This window comes from Sorex fumeus, unplaced genomic scaffold (assembly GCF_029834395.1).
Source record: "Sorex fumeus unplaced genomic scaffold, SorFum_2.1 ptg000008l, whole genome shotgun sequence".
In the NCBI taxonomy this organism is placed as follows: domain Eukaryota; kingdom Metazoa; phylum Chordata; class Mammalia; order Eulipotyphla; family Soricidae; genus Sorex; species Sorex fumeus.
Genome location: NW_026606065.1, coordinates 28,823,959 through 28,842,179, shown reverse-complemented (window position 1 = coordinate 28,842,179; position 18,221 = coordinate 28,823,959). Strand labels below are relative to the sequence as shown.

Sequence of the window (18,221 nt, the reverse complement as noted above, 5' to 3'; positions counted from 1 at the left end):
TATTTTAGAGATGATCTAAAATGGAATTTTTTTGACATTTGTTTATTTTTATCTTTTGGCCTCAGTAAATAGTTATTCTCTTGGGAAACTGTGCTTATTGGCTCATGATTGGCACATGATATACAGAACTCAGTGAGGATGAGGATAAGTGGATGCTGACAAAACTACTGTTAAGTCCACAGTCATATCCACTGCCTCCCAGTTCCAACCTGCCTCCTTATTGCTATTATTCTCCACATCTTCCTCCTCTTAATCATTCATCTTCCCTTTCCCTCTTCCTACAAAAACACTTAATGTAAGGTCTATCCTCTTTGCAAAAAAAATGGGGGGCTGTACTTAGGGGATATACCTGGCTCTGTATTTAGGGTCACTCCTGGCAGAACTGAGGGAACTATATGGGGTATGGGGAAATCGAACCCATGTTGGCTGAGAGTAAGGCAAGAGCTCATCTACTGTACTATCTCTCTAGTCTCCTATTCACAAATTTTAAGTATACAATATAATATTGTAGTTATAGGAACCAAGTTTTATGGCAGATCTCCTGCAGTTGACTGTCTTGCATAACTGAATTTTTTAGCCCTTTGTATAAATAATTTATTGAAAATGATACAACTAATAATAGCTCCCTACATTTAAACCTTTTCTGTTCCTGGAACTTTCCTAGTCACTTCAAATAAATTAACTCATTTGTGTTCCTAACCACCCTAAAATGTCTTATAGTTTTACAGAGACAGAAACAGGATGAGAACTGGACCAGCATTGAAGGTGGAACCATAAACTGAACCCAAATGTGGTGTGAGTCTCCTATGTTGAGATAATAAGGCATTTTAAAATACTGACTTTCTTATAGAAAGGCCAATGAACTGGATGAGATCTGTGTCTTAGGCCATCATGCAGTTTATTTATTTTCTCTCTTAGCATTTCTACTATGGTCCCATGTAGTGGGATAGGATTCTCACTTTTTTCAGGAGTTCAGAGAGATTAAGGCATTGCTCAAAGGTCACACAGTGAGGACAAAGGTGATCCCAGATCCACAGCCGAGTCAATTCAGAACCAGTCTGGGACCAACTGGCACTTGTAATGAAGAGAATTATCAATGGATAGACAGAGGCTGAGGGCCTTGGCAGCAGAAGGAGAGAGAAGCTGAACTATGGAAATGAGCGAGGGTGAAACTGTTCAAGGCTTCATGGCATGGGGCTGGCGGTGCCACCCTTTCCTGGGAGCCCATTTCTCTGGCTTCTCAGTCCTGCATCTGGACCATGCGACATGACCTTAGAATTCTTCAGTCTTTGCACTTAAGGAAACTCAGCAAATAAGAGCCTATGAATGGGAAGAGAACCAAATGCCGCCGGGCTTTCCTTGCCCCTCAGTACTAACACATATAACATGGCTTTTATCTGGGCATCATGACCCGCAGGCACTACTGACGCCAGGGGCTCCGGGTTCTGTCCCAGCGCTGAAAGACTGCCCCCTTTCTGAGCTCCATGATCCCTGTCACCCCAATTTTGAAATTTTATATGGAAAGCACTTAAGAACAGTGCTTTGAATATTGGAAATTTTCTATTAAACTTTTTCTATCAAAGAGTTTCAGCAAAAATATTACAGTTGTGTGTATCGGGTATGTTTCTGGTTGGGGATGAGAAATTAATTGCCCAAGGTCAAAGAATTAATTATATTGCGTATTTGACTGTGTGCCTCCAGAGAGATGAATGAAAGGGATGGCTCTAAATAAACTGGAGGGTTGTCGGTGCCTGCGGAATGGTGAGGATTTAGTAAGGTTTCTTATCCCCTTGGCTACTGATGCACTCTTACAGGCATTTGTCTCTGATTTCATTTTATAGGTAATATAAAATCAAATTCCAGAACTGCCAATCAACACATGTGAATGCACTCCCGTTTACTGGGACAGAAGTAGTGACCTTCATAATCAAGATAAGCAGTCAGCAAGTTTCTTTTCTCATTAGAATTTTTATTGTTATTTAGTCTTCTTGGCATTGCGAGAGTCAAATTCCAAAACTATTATTCCTTTTCTCTCTTCCTTTCAACACAGTGTTCTATTAAAAACATTTCAACTGATTTCCACTTGTATCTGCACGACAGAAAAGCCACAACTTTCTCTTTCTATTTTCCTTAGCTGTGAATTTATGTCTTAAGTAAACTGTTATTATTGAGAGGTCCAAACAAAGCTTTCAGCCATGGCTGTCAAAATTTTTTTTAAATTGGTTTTGTTACTGTCACAGCTTCACTTTAGTGCTGTCATTATAATTAGGTTCCTTTTTGTCTGAATGTCTACGTGTCCCAGTTGGTGGAGAGTCATTAAAATAATCACTTACAGTGGATTTTGATACACTATAATCACCAATGCTTAGCTGATTTTCTCCAAAGTAATAACTTTCAAATATTAAATAAGAATTAGGGTGATAAGTATGTGCAGGAGCTAAATTTAAATATTTAAACCAGTACTTCCAGCTTTAAAGTTAGAGCTGGTGACATGGGTTTCTCTAATTCAAAGCAACTAAAACAATATTTGAAATGGGGGTGGATTTCCTTAAGGCAGGAGGGCCTGTTAGATTTTTATTTAGGAGGGGGGAACTCCCAACTAGTATTCAAGAGGCCTAGGGAAACCTCGCAGTGATTCTTGGCCAACTGGGCTGGCAGCTCAAGGTAAGGGTCCGAGGATGTGATCTTGCTCAGTTCTGCCTGGTGCAAGATCTGTTACAGTGGTGTCTGGGAACCTCCATTGATCCACCCAGAGATGCTCAATGGGGGACTCTGTGGTATCAGAGATCAAACTGGGTTGGCTGAACACCTGTACCGTTCCTCTGGCCAAGAGACATTGGATTAAACTCGTGTTTATATTTATAGGCTACTCCACATTGTGCCCTTCAACATTTACTTTCCATTTTCTTTGGTTTTGGGGCTGCACCTGGTTATATGTGGGATGATTCCTGGCTCTGGCCTCAGGGATCACTCCTCGTTTGGGGGCATCCTATGTGGTGCCAGGGATCAGACCCAGATTGGCCATGTGCAAGACAAGTGCCCTGCCTACTGTAATATCTTTATTTTTATAAGAAAATTTTTATTTTCTTACAAAAATTTAACATGGAGGAAAATGGTAGTGCCACAAAATAATATTTATCTTGAAATTTTCACAACTATTTTAATATACATGTAGAACATAAGTAGATATGGATAGAGATATAAATACATATATACATCTATATGCATCACTGTCACAGTCACTGTCCTGTTGTTCATTGATTTGCTCAAGCAGGCCCAGTAACATTGTGAGACTTTTTACTGTGTTTGGAATATTGGATATGTCACAGGGAGCTATATAAATATGTTTGTGTATCTATATAATTCTTCATATCATGCATACTCATTCCTTTTGGCATGAGGAGAGAGTTTGGGCCACACTCAACTGTGCTGAGGGCTTACTCCTGGACTTGTACTCGGGGATCACTCCTGCCAGTGCTCAGGGAACCATATGAAGTGCCAAGAATTTGCATTCCATCTGCGTGCGAGGCACGTGCCCCCAACAGTATTATCTTTCCAGCACTTCATCACATTTAAAGATTTTTCTTTCAATAGCAATGCCATTTTCAAGAATCAGATGAGTTTTGCATTGGTCTTTAGTTTGGCTTTGACCCAAGCATTTCCATACTCATCTGTGTATGGAAAAAATAGAATTAGCAAATTTGGAAAAAGAGTTAGGCACAGGATGTCCCCCAGGGAGGTCAGCAGCTTGAGTCAGGGATGCTTGGAGGCTTTCAGTGTGCAGTGTGTGCCCTGGGTTGCAGCCTCTGGGAGCTCTATAGAAACACAGACTTCTCCATTGTGGTCCATCAAGTAACTGGATGAGGGGATGCAATTTAGTAAAGAGCAGTGCCTAGATCACCTCTGACTGCAGAGTTTAGAGACAAGAAGGATGGAGAAGGAAAGAAATTAAGGAGGGAAAGTAAAAAGAGGCAGATGAGAAGTAATGGGTGGGGGGCAGGGGGCAGAGACCTCAGGTATACTGGTGGTATGTCAGAGTGCTGGGGCTCTAGATCCAAATTGCAGAGTCAATAACCATGAAAGCAAGAGAACTGAACCACAACAACAGAACTTCAAAATGTGTGTCTTAAGGAATCAGGCTGATGCCTCAAGAGCTGGGGGAGAGGACAATTGGGATAGAGAAGGGACCACTCTGACATTGCTGTTTGGAAGTGATGACTCTAGACGGGAGATGTCTGCTGAGATTGGGTAAAGGACCAAACATAATGGCCTCTCAGTATCTGTATTGAAAAACCATAATACCCAAATGGGGTGGGGGGGGAGAGAGAGAGAGAGAGAGAGAGAGAGAGAGAGAGAGAGAGAGAGAGAGAGAGAGAGAAAGAGAGAGAGAGAGAGAGACAGAGAGACAGAGAGACAGAGAGACAGAGAGAGACAGAGACAGAGACATAGAGAGACAGAGACAGAGAGAAGAAAAGTGCTTGCTGTAGAGGCAGGCTGGGGTGTGGGTGGCAGGAGGGTACTGGGGATACCGGTGGTGGGAAATGCACAGTGATGGAGCTTCGGGTGCTGAAATACTGTATGACTGAAACCTGATCATGGATAGCTTTGAAACTGTGTATCTCATGGTGATTCAATAAAAAATGTTTTCAATAAAAAATACTAAAAAAATTTAAAAGAGGCAGGTTGGGGGCAGTAGAGTGGGAAGGAACCTGGAGAAACTGGTGGAGCAAAGTTAATATTGGTGGTGCTAGAACATCAGCGGCCTAAAACTCAACTATGGTCTTTGAAAGATTTATTAGCACAAATGCCAACTTATGCTACCACATCTCTGAGCAGGTAAGCTGGGACATTGGGACCAGAGTAATAATACTGAGACTGACTTTAAATGGAAGAATAGGAAAGGTCCCCTTGCATCTCATGTGTTCTGAGATCTAGCAGGAAAAGTTTCCAGAGACTACAAAGTCTATGCGAAACTTGGGAGAAGATTCTTACTCAATTCCAATGACATCAAAGATGCCAGGATGCCAGCCAGGGGAGTCCTACCCACTCACTCCCCAGCTTCTCCTAATAAGCCCAACAACCCATATAAACCCAGCGCCCCTCTCAGAAGGTTGAGAAACTGTGTCTATTAACAGGGATAAGGCCTTCTCCCTTGGAATCTCAAGTAAAAAATATATTTTAATAAACTGTCATATCAAAAATAGAGCTAATATTATTTTCAGCTCAGCTCCATTCCCAGCAATGGAATATCTCCCTTAATATTCAACAGCCCTGAGATATAAGCACTGTGCCATCCTCTTTCACATAAGGAGAAACAAGCATGGTTTGGTAGAGTTCCAAACTCAAAGAGATAGAAAATTGTCTCAGATATTTTGGCTTCAGAGTAGATCTCCTCTTGAAGATCTCCTCTTCACTGGGCAGTGATGAGGCACCCAGCTCTGACAGACAGATCAAAGAATGGGGAGCAGCTTCCTCACCAACTGTTTGTAGTTTCTAACAGAGCACCTGGGATTTTGAGACTGAGGATAAAAATAACCAGAGGGGAATAGAACGTCATGGGCGGATTTACCTGGGAACATCTGTAGATTTAGCTAAACACTTTAACCTACGTTTTACATCTACGAGAAGGAATAGGAGTATATTGCCTCCATTTCTCTAGGAGATAAAATAAACATCAGTAAAATTATTTAGCATAAATTCTAGCTCATAACTGGTGCCTCGTGCTTCCTATTTCTGAATATTATCGCAGTGTCCAACAACCCCTCAGGAGAGATTTGTTCGGTTATCTGTGTGAAAGGTAAGAAGGTATAACACGAGAATCCAACAGGAGAAGACAGCTTGAGGTAAACGAGAAAAACTTAACACATTTTCAAAAAGATAGTAAGTCATCTCATTTATTTTGTGGCATAAGTGTTTTAAAAATTTATAGGAGTGATTCCTATTTGATTTGTTTCATTATTTTTTTCCTACAAACTAATGCTTTTAGGATGCTGAAGACTGCAGGCAAACAGGCAACAAATTAAAACTGTGGCCTTGGAGACCACAATAAGGATAAATTAGGATAATGAATAGTATAACTCACAGAGCAAACCCCAATGATGCTGCTTCATGAATAAGTATCTTACCCTGGTAAACAAATTTCATGCACTGGAGGCTGTATCCGACATACACTAAAGGTTGTATTTTAATTAGATTTCAAAATAAAATTATCTGGAGAACACAGAAACTTACAAGATGAGATTTTCTGAAACCATCTTGCATCTAAAAATCAAAAATAGGGGCTGGAGTGATAATTCAGTGGGTGGGGCATTTGCCTTTCCTGTGGCCACTCTGGGTTTGATCCCCAGCAACCCCTATGATCTCCCCGAGCACTTCCAGGAGTTATTCCTTAGTGCAGAGCCAGGAGCAACCCCTGAGCACTGCTGGGTGTGGCCCCCAAACCAAAAAAATAAAAGGTAAAGGTAAAGGCCCTCCCGTTGTTCATCGATTTGCTCGAGCGGACCCAGTAACATCTCCATTGGAGACTTTGGTGTTACTGTGTTTGGCATATCGAATACATCACGGGGAGCTTGCCAGGCTCTGCCGTGTGGGCGAGATACTCTCGGTAGCTTACCAGGCTCTCCAAGAGGGGCAGAGGAATCAAACTTGGGTCAGCCATGTTGGCTGCGTGCAAGGCAAACGCCCTACCGCTGTGCTATCGCTCCAAATTGAAATTATATCCCCCATTTGCAGGTGGCACCCTTTTGCTTCTCTTATTTAGAAGCCATCTAGATAGTGATTACTTCTATAATCAGTACACAAAATAATTCTGGACAATACAAAATGAATGTGATTAAAAAGGAGATTCATTTACCATTGAGACTGAAAGGAGAATTAATGGATGCTCTTAGCAACATTATCTTTTCCATCTGCCTGACCTCTGGCATGATGGGGGGGGCAGGGAATTTGAAAATAAATTTTCTTTCCTATCTATGATGTTCTTCCTGCAATTACGCCCCTGGGTGTGCACTGCAAGAGGGCAGAGAACTATGCAGAGGCAGAAAAGCACCACCAGGGAGGCTGCTTGGTTCCAGAGCACAGTGGAGTCAAGAGTGCAACTGAACAGAATTCTAGTTTTCAGGAAGGCGGGGGCTCTCCCCACACAGTTGCTGCCTAGGCTAAAATCGAGTTTAAAGAACTAAGAGTGGATGGCAACTTCCCTCTTCTGAGAACTGCACTTAGAGACACACAGAAGAGCGTTTCTCAGTGGTTTTGGTAACACCACATCAAGAAGCGGCATTATAGCCCAACTAGGGTGCAGGCATTGAAAGGACCTTCGTATAGCAAACATCAGTACTGGAGAGTTATTTCTCTACTATTTTCTGAGAATCACTTGAAAACACCTACAAATCAATAAGTCAAAGTAATTTACATAAATGGTAAATGGTCTATGAAGACACATGAAATGTTCAGTGTTCATTTCTGTAATCAGGCAGATCCACACTGACCACCAGGTGTAAGCATCTGATAAAACCGAGCGTGGGCAAAAACAAGAAATAATGAACACCCTACTGAGTTTCCGGGAGAAGGGAAAGGTGGCATTATGCTCCTGGCAGCGAGTGGACAACAGCTTTGGGATGATTCCTGAAAGGAGGATTTCAACAGTGTCGCAAGCAGTGAGACAAAACTTAATATGCGGAATGAAGCCAGTCTTCCAAGGCTGCAGGCTAGAGGGAGATGCACAGACAAGAGAAATTACGAGGCTCAAAGCAAGAGGGAGAGAGGGGAAAAGCAGGAGGGGTCATCTAGAGTCAGCTAAGTCTCTAAGCATAATTCCTGGTTTGTGAGCACAACCAAACGTTCTTCCCATCTGCCTCTATCTGTCTCGCCAGTTGAACTCATGCTGGCTTACGATCCTGTATGTTTTAGGGCAGTTTCCACTCCTTTTGATGTACGTTCCCACACTATACCACACCCAAATACAACATCTCCCTTCCCCCTCCCCCACCACTGCCCCCTGTGTCTCTCCCCTGCACTCCTTCCCTCTCTTCCCACCGTTGGGGTAACCTCAGTTCTGCAAAGATTTAAGGTTTTTGGTTTTTTTGTTTTGTTTTGTTTTGTTTGTTTGACTTTGTTCCTTTGCTTGGACTCTTCATATCACAGAAGAAGAAAATCCTCTTGAAATTAAATGATTCTTGACTAGAACGAATAAAGTCTGAATTCTCCCTCGCCACGAAAGAACGTAATATTATTCCCAGATTACAGCCCTACGTGCAAGGTCAGACCGTGAGTAGCTAGGCTGTAACGGGTCTGTTTCTGGGGGCCTTGGCAATACTGTGTCCTCCAGCCCAGACTGCCACCTGGTTGACTAGGAATTACTGGGAGGATGCTGACTGCTCCTCAGCACTGTTTGGGAGTCCTCCCCATGATTTTACCATGTTTTTATTTTCATTTATTATAAAACAGAAAAGACCCCATGAAGGTCACCAGTCTTCCCTGTGTGCCAATGTCAGGCTTCCGGTACAATGACAATTATTGCTATGATTATACTTCTAATTAGTTAATGCCTCAGAACCCAGAATGAAAATAGCAGAGTTCCTAAGCTCAGACCACAGTGGCCACATCCTGAGACTTGTGGGTTACATGAACAAGGAAAGCGGCCCTGAGACATGAATTTTCTAATCACACAGCAACGGCCTTTGTTTAAACAAAGATGCTGCTTCATCCTCCGTTTCTCTCTGCAGACAATGCTTTCATTCACTCGTACATCTATTATGTATTTAAATATTGATGCATTTGTGAATGTGTGTGTTTGTTTTCCCACCACATGTCATGGGTAAAGGCAGTAATTTTTCTATTCTGAAAAAAGAAATTTCACAAAGGAATTGCACAAATCTGTAGATAAATAGAACACTCATGTCGAGCTGTAAACATAACCTAGACCGTAGGGAGGCTAAGAAAAATGGAAATACAGGACCCAGTCTCATGGGGCCCTTGCCAGCTCCAGCTGATGATAACCACGTGGAAGAGAGAGTCCAATGCCACCAGGATTTTCTGATAAAAGCTAGAAATGGATGAGTTTTTCCATAAAATAATCTGTTTTTCAAACATGGCTGCAAATTTTAAAATAACATTTTGCTCTTTGGACAAAAATCCAATTTCTAATACTAAAACTGTGGACCCTGGTCCAACAATATACCATCTCTCTGTCTCTCAGATACTTAAATTTTCTAATTTATTTTAATAATAGGAAAAGTGTCCACTCAAGTCAAGTCAATTGTTTTTTATGGCATCTTTCAACCCAGTAGGCCCCACTATTTGTGTTAGCTAAAACTGGCTTTGGTTCCTTTTTCCTCTCTCTTTTCTTGGTTTCTGGGTGAAAACCAGCTGTATTCAGGGATCAGTCCTGGCACTGCTTGAGACTATATGCAGTGTTGGGGAACAAATGGAGTTCAGCCACGTGTAAGGCAAATGCCTGACCCACTGTACTCTCTATGGCCTTGGGTTTAAGAAATTACCTTAAGAAAATAAATAATTGGGCATGGAGCGATAGCACAGCAGGAAGGGTGTTTGCCTTGCACATGACCAACCAGGGTTCCAGAATCCCAGAATCCTATATGGTCCACCGAGCATCGTCAGGACTAATTCCTGAGTGCAGATGCAGGAGTAACCCCGGTGTGTCACTGGGTGTGACCCAAAAAGCAAATATATATATATATATATATATATATATATATATATATATATAGCACAGCGGTAGGGCGTTCGCCTTACAAGCGGCCAACATGGCCGACCCGAGTTCGATTCCTCCGCCCCTCTCGGAGAGCCCGGCAAGCTACCGAGAGTATTCGATATGCCAGACACAGTAACAACAAAGTCTCCGATGGAGACGTTACTGGGCCCGCTGGAGCAAATCGACGATCAACGGGAGGGCCTTTACCTTTACCTTTATATATATATATATATATATATATATATATATATATATATAATAATAGTAAAGTAAAGTAAAGTAAAGGCCCTCCCGTTGATCGTCGATTTGCTCCAGCGGGCCCAGTAACGTCTCCATCGGAGACTTTGTTGTTACTGTGTCTGGCATATCGAATACTCTCGGTAGCTTGCCGGGCTCTCCGAGAGGGGCGGAGGAATCGAACTCGGGTCGGCCATGTTGGCCGCTTGTAAGGCGAACGCCCTACCCGCTGTGCTATCGCTCCAGCCCAATAAGTGAAAATAAATGAAACCCAAAGACTATAAGTGCAAACACCAACCTTTTCATTTTACAAGCTGAAAAAGGCAAATAAAGTTGTGAAAGGGGAACCTACCATAGAAGTGATGGAATTTGTCCTCACTAACTTCTACTGCTATGCTTCAGACAGATTGGTCTGGTTAAGTTCCCACCACCATTCACCAAAGCCAGTCAGCCTTTGAGGCAGGCTAACTCTAAGGGACACTGCTTGTGTCAGGCCTGGAAATAAGTTCTATTATAGAAATGGGTATTATTACCACAGTCCACTCAATTTCCAGTTCCCAGAAACAGGCCAAGAGGATAACTAGAGAAGTTTCTAAATGCGATGTCAAAAATATGCTTTTATGAGTCAGGGAGGTGGATATTATCTGTTCAGGTGCTTGTTCTCTTATTCAACAACACCTGGGGAACATCATTCAGGTATCAAACATATCTCTGACAATGATCAAGACCAAAACAGTTCCTACAGGCATAATGTGTCCACTGACTGGAGGCACAGACATTAAATAAGAAGTCACACCAGAAATTTTATTAAAGATTGTGATAAACAGTAAAAACATTTGGTAGAATGATGTGGAAATGTCCATTTTGGGCACCTCATGGATTCTTTGAGGACAAGGTAGGCTTCCTTTGAACTGAGCTATGCATGAGAGAGACTCTTCTAGAAAGCAGATATATGCTTTGAAAAAGGCTATGCTTCTTGGAAGCTGAAACACGGTTTTACAAAAGTGATGTGTGTGCAAAGGTTGTGAGCATAAAGTCTTTTCTCTCAGACTTCTGGTCAACCTCAGGAGGACAATGAGAGTGTGAACTCATTGTTCACCTGGGGCTAGAGGAATTTTATTTCTATAATTTAAGTATGTTTTAGGAGAACATATGCACATTCTTCTCATGTTAAAAATAAAAAGCTGTGGGACATGCCACAGGCTATCCCAGAGGGTGAGGTAACTGACTCCGATAACAAGACAGTTCAGATTAAAATGTTCCAGTTGCCTGTTTAAGTGTTCAATAACCACTGGTCAGTGCCAGCAGGTAATTCATGCCTCCTTTTTTACAATTATTGTTTCCTTTGCTTAATTCTCTTCTTTCCTTAAGTCACTAAATTGTCAATTATTCATTTGGACATGGAAATATTCTCTCTCCACCTGCTACAGGTGGGTCAACTCATTTCTCTCTGATTCTCGTCTGGGCAGGTTTAGATCAGCAGTGGTCAGTTGAGTGGAGAGTGATTACTTCCTACTCACTTGGGGTTTTCTCTTTCTTCATTACTTTAAACCTCGGAACACAGACAGGGGATTCCCATATTCCTAACATATATTTAACATAGCAGTCACTTGGGTGATGCAGCCTCAACTTCAAACCTAGTGTCCACCTACCTCTAAACTGATATTTGTTCTCTTGCTCCTGCTCTGGGCTGCTCTCTCCATGACTCCCCCATACCATTCTATACCTCAGTTCCTCATCTCCAATCTTTGACCCAGGGAGGCTCACTGGTGTCCATGTTTGCAACCTTGCAGTGTCCCTTCCTGAACCCTTCACAGGATTTTAAGCAATGTAACTGAGGCCCAATAAGATTCTGCGTTGATTCCATAGATCCTTGAGTTTAGTTTTATTACAAATGTATGCCGCCTCTGTGCATTTTCTTCTCAGATGGATAAAGCTTGTAAAGTGGAATCATAAGGCTCAGGAATATGTCCCACCTTCTCTATCTGGTTGGAATGCCTTCTGGATTTTCCCTTTTTAATCTACGAATGCCAGGAGAACAGGCCGATCTTTCTACATCACTGACTGCCTGAGTTTTGTCCTGGTCACTCTCTTCTGCGTGAGGGCCTCCTATGTCCCCAAACGGAACAACAGGAAATCCAAAACAAATACTCCACAGCGACTTCCATGATGTTTCCTGGGAGCTCCCTAAGGGGCTGACTGTCTTGTCTGGTACACCTGGAAGTGCTCAGGTATTATTCCTGACTGTGCTCAGAGATTACTACTAGTGGGGTTCAGGGAGCACTTGTGGTTCTGGTAAGTGAACCCAGGTCTACTGAGTGCAAGGCAAGTGCTCCATTCTTTTAATTGACATAAACAAATAACTCTGTGTTAAATGTTCATATACAGGAGTCAACATTAATGGTTTAAAATACAACCTTTGAGGGGCCAAAGTGATAGTACACTGGGCAGGGCACTTGCCTTGTGGCTGACCTGACTTCAGTCTCTGGCACCAAATATGGTCCCCTGATCCACACCAGGAATGATCCCTAAGTGCAGAACCCAAACAAAAATCATTCATTCATTCATTAAATACAACTTTTCTCTTTCTTCATAAACCAAGCCTTTAAATGCATATGAGTCTAAACCGGAAAAAACGTCCAGAGGGCAGAATGGAGTTGCATTCTCAGGATGAAACAGATGAAAACAAAACAAAACAAAAGCTCTCCAGCTGGGGGAAAGAATATAAATAAGTGTACAAAACAGACCTTTATGGGAAGAGGATTTGTAATTGAGAACAAAAATAACACTGGAATCCTGGGTGGAAGGATGGAGTCAGCATTACCACAAAGAACCTGCGTGAGTGTGTATCATCAAAGAGGTGGAGACAAGTTTCCCTCTTAAGATGATAGATGTGGTATTGAGTAAGAGATGGTGCAGGGCAGAGATGGGATATAAGGAGAGAAGATGCCAGTTCAGTCTATCAAAGACCATATCTGTGGACTTTAAGAGCAGCTCAGATCAGATAAGACCATAAAGTTTACAGGTTGGAGACCCAGTGGCAATCCACTAATCATGGGGGTACCTATCTAGGGGTCAGGAGGACCTGCCTGTTGTATTTGCTACAGGTTCCCTTATTTTAGGAAACATTTTTTTATATAATGTAGGAGCTATTTATCCAGCCATTGATTAAGCTGATTGAATTGGGCGTGAACTTTTAGGAAACATTTTTATTACTTTTGTTGCCTGGAGAATCTGGCGCAGCAGAATAACAAATCTCAGTGAAAGCTCTTTCCTTCACAGGTGGCTTAGTAAGGTGTTCATGTAAGTAAGCTCTGACACCTGCCAGCCACCCTTACATCATTCAGGCCTTGGTGCAAGAATATGTATTAGGACAGAAAAGTTTTCATGACCCATTACTCCTGGCATACTATTCCTTCTAGTTGCACCCACGCATCAGTCACCAAATCCAGAATGTTTCTCTAAACCAATGCTGGAACAGACCACACAGGATGAACTAACTGACCGGAATCCTGGCCTCAGGGCACTCATAGCTAGAGGCAATTGAGGGTTTGGAGAACAGGGGACTTTTATGTATGAATAAAAAATCAAAGACCTGTGCTAGAGGAGTTTTAGAAATGTCATTGTACGGCACCTGTAGACAGGCTGGAGCGCGTCCTTGGGGCTTGTTGACATCCACAGCAACCAGCTGCCACCCACCAGCAGCATCTTCATGAAACATCTTCAAGACAAAGAGGGAGATGAGTCAGACACTGAATAGGAAACACGGGACTCAACTGTCTCCAGCTCTTCCTACTTTCTCTTATCAAATATTTGTCTCCCGACAGATTTATTTTTAGAACATGAGTCATTCTGATTATGTTCAGCTCCATACAGAGAACTTGAATGAGTAATAATGAAAACAAGAATTTATTGAGCACTTGCTATGTACTAAGTTTTGGTCTGTGTTATTTATGCTTTTCATAGAATTACCCAAGCAGACAGTAGAGGAGATATTTAAATTCTCAGATGTTGATTATTATACATTACCTCAGAGGAAATAAAATTTGGCATTCCAAAGTCTGGTGTCTATTGTGCTTTTTTTTTTAAGAGGTGAATCAGTATCTTTATATGATGAACATTCCTTGCTGAACCAATAGAAATTCACTCAGGATATATCAAGTCAGAAACATGCAGGAAACCTCTGGACAGAGATTGGTGTTATTTTAATGGATCACTTAACAGACTTAGTGAAATTATTTTAAGTGAATCACAGTTAACCTGTACAGCAAAAATGCTACATAGTTATGATGGGAAAATAATTTATTTGAACATAAACGACATAAGGAATGAAAATAAGGATTGTATATAGGATACTGAAATTAGACATTCATTAAACTAGATATTTATGTTTTTGGTTGCCTATGTAATCACTTCTGAATATTCTATTACTTCACCAATCAGTTACCTGGTTTTAGGGGAAGATATTTCCCATTTGTATTTCCCCATTACCATATCTTATTTTATATTCTTTGGGGTGTGTAATTGGGAAAGGGGGTTGCCTAGGACAGAATTCAGAGATTTTATTTTCTAAGAAAAACAGTAAATAAAGCATTCACTGATTCTGCCTGGGGTTGTAACACTGTACATGGAAACATTTTTCTTTGCCATTCTTACTACTTCTTGTTAACCTATTCCTGTGTTCTCCTGTTACCTACAATGGAAACAGAATTAACACAGAGAGCCCATGACCTAAAGTTTGTAATCATTATTTCAAACTCCCAATCACAGAGGTGACTGATTCTTTGCTGAAAAAATTAACTTGTGCCTACGAATTAAGTGAGGAATCAAGACCTAAGTACAAAATGTCCAGGTGATATACACATACAAGTATTTTTTAAGTGATAATATTGAGGTGCAAATTTCCACCAACATCCTTTGGTCTATGCTGCCAATCTCTTTGTTTTTTTTTTTCTCTATCATTCATTCAAGGGATTCTTGCTCCATTTAGGAAAAAAATTAAAAGAGATTCTCAGTGGTAGAATTGAATACCTCTTCCATGAATAGGTTCATTAGAGAAAACAGACGTTGTTGGAAATGCAAACCTGTTAAAGTGCCTTTTAAAGTTCCTGTCAAAATTATGGGTGTCTCCCTTTAAGGGGAAAAGACAAAGTACTCTGTCAGTCACTAGCTAAAAGCCCTCTCTCCATCTGCTTTGAGTCCTCTCCTCTCTTATCAAGGCACAAAGGATCCCTGGGGCAGAGACTGGCTTTCATCAGTAGCAGACTAATTTTCTCTTTTAAATTATTTTTTTCCAGTACAGAAAAATCAAATGAATCAATTTAATTGTTAGTAAAAAGCATTCTCCCAAGGTCACTTCTTAGGATGAAATAAAATGATGGAAGTGCAAGTTTGTTGAATTTCTTCTCTTTGGCTCCCTGCGTTAAGAGACACCACTATGTATAGAGGATGCTATGGTGCCATTTCAGTAGTGATGGGAGGCAGATTAACCTGCTATCTCAATCAGAAATCCTCCGGGTGCCAAGTCTTGAGGGCTGTATGGCATGGGTCACCAATTCAACCTACATAACTGCTCTCTCTGCCTTCCAAAGAAAGAAAAATTCTACAGTGAACCACTGTCCTATATCCAGCCAGAAATCCACCCAACTGATTTTTGTCCTGTGTTTTGTGTGTTTTTTTTTTTTGGAAGACCACCTAGACCAAATAATTATTTGCTGACCTATGAGATCTAAGCAAAAGCTGCTCCTACTTTTCTCCTTTATCCTTCTGGAGGCAGATATGTGGGTGAGAGCATAACAGTCATCTTGAGCCATGAGGCAAATATGGGAACGAGGCTACACATGGCTGAGCGGGACAGATGAGAGGGTCCTGGTTCCATGGCAACACAGATAAGCATCTGAACCTCAAACCTTCTCCAAATTCATATGAGAGAAGAAATTCTATTTCAAATAAACATCTACCCATTTCCGACTTTTTGTTTGTAGTAGATGAACCATAACTCCAAAGATATTCATTTGAATACATGTTTTAAAAAAATTTTCAATATATAACTATATTTCTCTCTCTATATAAGGCAGGTACTCAATTAAATATCTAGAAAATGTAGATGCACTGGAAAAAATCTTAAGCCCACTCCCTAAAGACAATAATTAATATATTAATATGTTGCTGTTGCTTTTGTTTGTTTGGGGGCCATACCTGGCTGTGATCAGGGCTTACTCATGGCTCTGTGCTCAGTGATTATTTTGGGGATTACATAAGGTGCTGAGAATCAAACCTGGGTCAGCTGTGTGCAAGGCAAGCACCCTACTATCTCTCAAGTGCCCATCATTAACATTTTAGAGATAGCCACCCAGATATTTAATACACATACAAAATTTGACATTTTTGGATTGACACGTTTGTTGCATATTCTTACGCAACACGATTTAAGTCATGATTTAATCTTGAATTCATTCCAATTTATTAATTTATAATAAAACATCGCTATATGTTTTTCTTCTTCTTTTACTCCTTACAAAAATATCTTCACGAATATTCTCCAATATATTTCTTTGAGTGCTGTCTAACATTTCTCTCAGGATAAACTCCTAGAGATGAAGTCTCTTGGTTAATTTATGTATATGTCTTTAGAACTTTTAGAAACGGTTTCCAAACTTCTGGGTTGTCCTAATATACACTCTAAGTAATAAAGTATAACAGTTTCTACCCTTTTCTCCAACTTAGAGACACCAGAAAGACTTATATCTTTTAAGGAAACAAAAACACATTAATAGGGGGCCAGAACACAGAGCGCAAAATCCTCAGTAGGTGTCATCATAATTAGATTCAAAAGAAAGAGAAGCCCAGGAGGCTGAACCAAAGGCTCTTACAGATGAGTTGCTGGGTTTGTGTTCCAGTTCTATCACTGAGTCATTTTTGAATATGTGGCAAAATACATTTTGATACTTGTTAATTTTCAGTCTGCACAGGGCAGATGATCATAGTGCCCACCTCACAGTACCATTGTATTAGATAAAGTTACATACAAGCACACCACAAGTCTCACTGTATTGTTATAAGATGTTTGAAGTTACTAGACTATAATTGAGAGCAACATGGATGGATTTCATGAGCAGTCATGTCTTGGTTTAATCATTTGGGAAACCAGGTAGATTTGAATATTGAAGATTATCTCTGGCTGTTTGTAACAACTAGAGTTTTCTAAAGGGTACTTGATATAGCCAAGAATGATTTTGGGAGTGTTTTGCTATAAGCCAAATAGTATCATCATCATCATCAACAACAACAATAATAAGCGATATTGGAGTTGGTGGAGAAAGAGTCTTAGATACAGGGTAATAATTAGCATTGAAAAGCCAAGATACCAACAAAACAATGCAGAGAAAAATCTAAAATTCATTTTGAATATTCTTATGCCCTGGGGGGTTCTTTAAAAATCAATTATTTTTTTAAAAAATAGGTAGCAGTCATTATTATACAAAATATGAGTGTAGACATAATTTCCTCATTAAATTATATATTCAAAAACTAAGCATCTAAAAATGAATATATCCCATGATGAAAATATGATTCCAGGTCTCAGGTTTCTTAGAAGCCATTGTACTATCTACCAGTACACACTGCTGCACTATCCCTTCCTTCCCAGAATTGCTTTCATTAATTTTCCTTCTCACATATTTTAGCAATGTGCATTTATCTTGGAAGACATAAAACTAATTTTTAGAAAGCCTTCTCTTTGGGCATTGGATTATATACATCCTTTGGGGGAGAATTTCTATTTGGTGACAAGGAGTCAGGCTATACCTAGCAGAGCACTTACATGGAGTTTATGCTCAGAAGTAACCTTGTGGCAGTGATCAGGAGACTATATCGGGGGACAAATTCAAACCAGGGTCTAGGCCACTGCAACTGCATGAGGCCCAGTGCCTTACTTCCTGTACCATCTCTCTGATTCCCACATTTCCATGTTTGATCATCCGTCTGACCACAGTCCTTTAGTTCTGCCCTGTACACTCATTCAGAAGTTGCGTTAACTATTGTTGGGAGCCCATAGTCTAAGAATATTGATGAACCCACAAAAGAAAAAGCACTCAAAATGTCTTTTTTATCACCTCAACCCTTCCTGGTTTTCAACATCAGTTCAGGGGCAATTAATTAAGAGAGCACAGAGCACTGGAGAGGGCTCAGTGAGAGAGAGAGCAACAGAGATGCTCATGTCTCCTTAGGCAAACTGAATATTTATTTACCAGCCTTTCAATATGGCTTCACA

The 18,221-nt window shown here is 40.8% G+C and overlaps 1 protein-coding gene across 2 annotated transcripts in view; it reads right to left on the bottom strand.

Annotated features, from left to right (window-relative positions):
* The window catches only part of NALCN (sodium leak channel, non-selective), a 353,058-nt gene that overhangs the window by 214,300 nt on the left and 120,537 nt on the right, over window positions 1-18,221 (bottom strand). For both annotated transcript variants that reach the window (XM_056109424.1, XM_056109431.1), the window contains exon 10: window positions 13,584-13,670. In XM_056109424.1, the coding sequence (XP_055965399.1) occupies window positions 13,584-13,670 (87 nt within the window). The remainder of the gene's footprint in view (window positions 1-13,583; window positions 13,671-18,221) is intronic.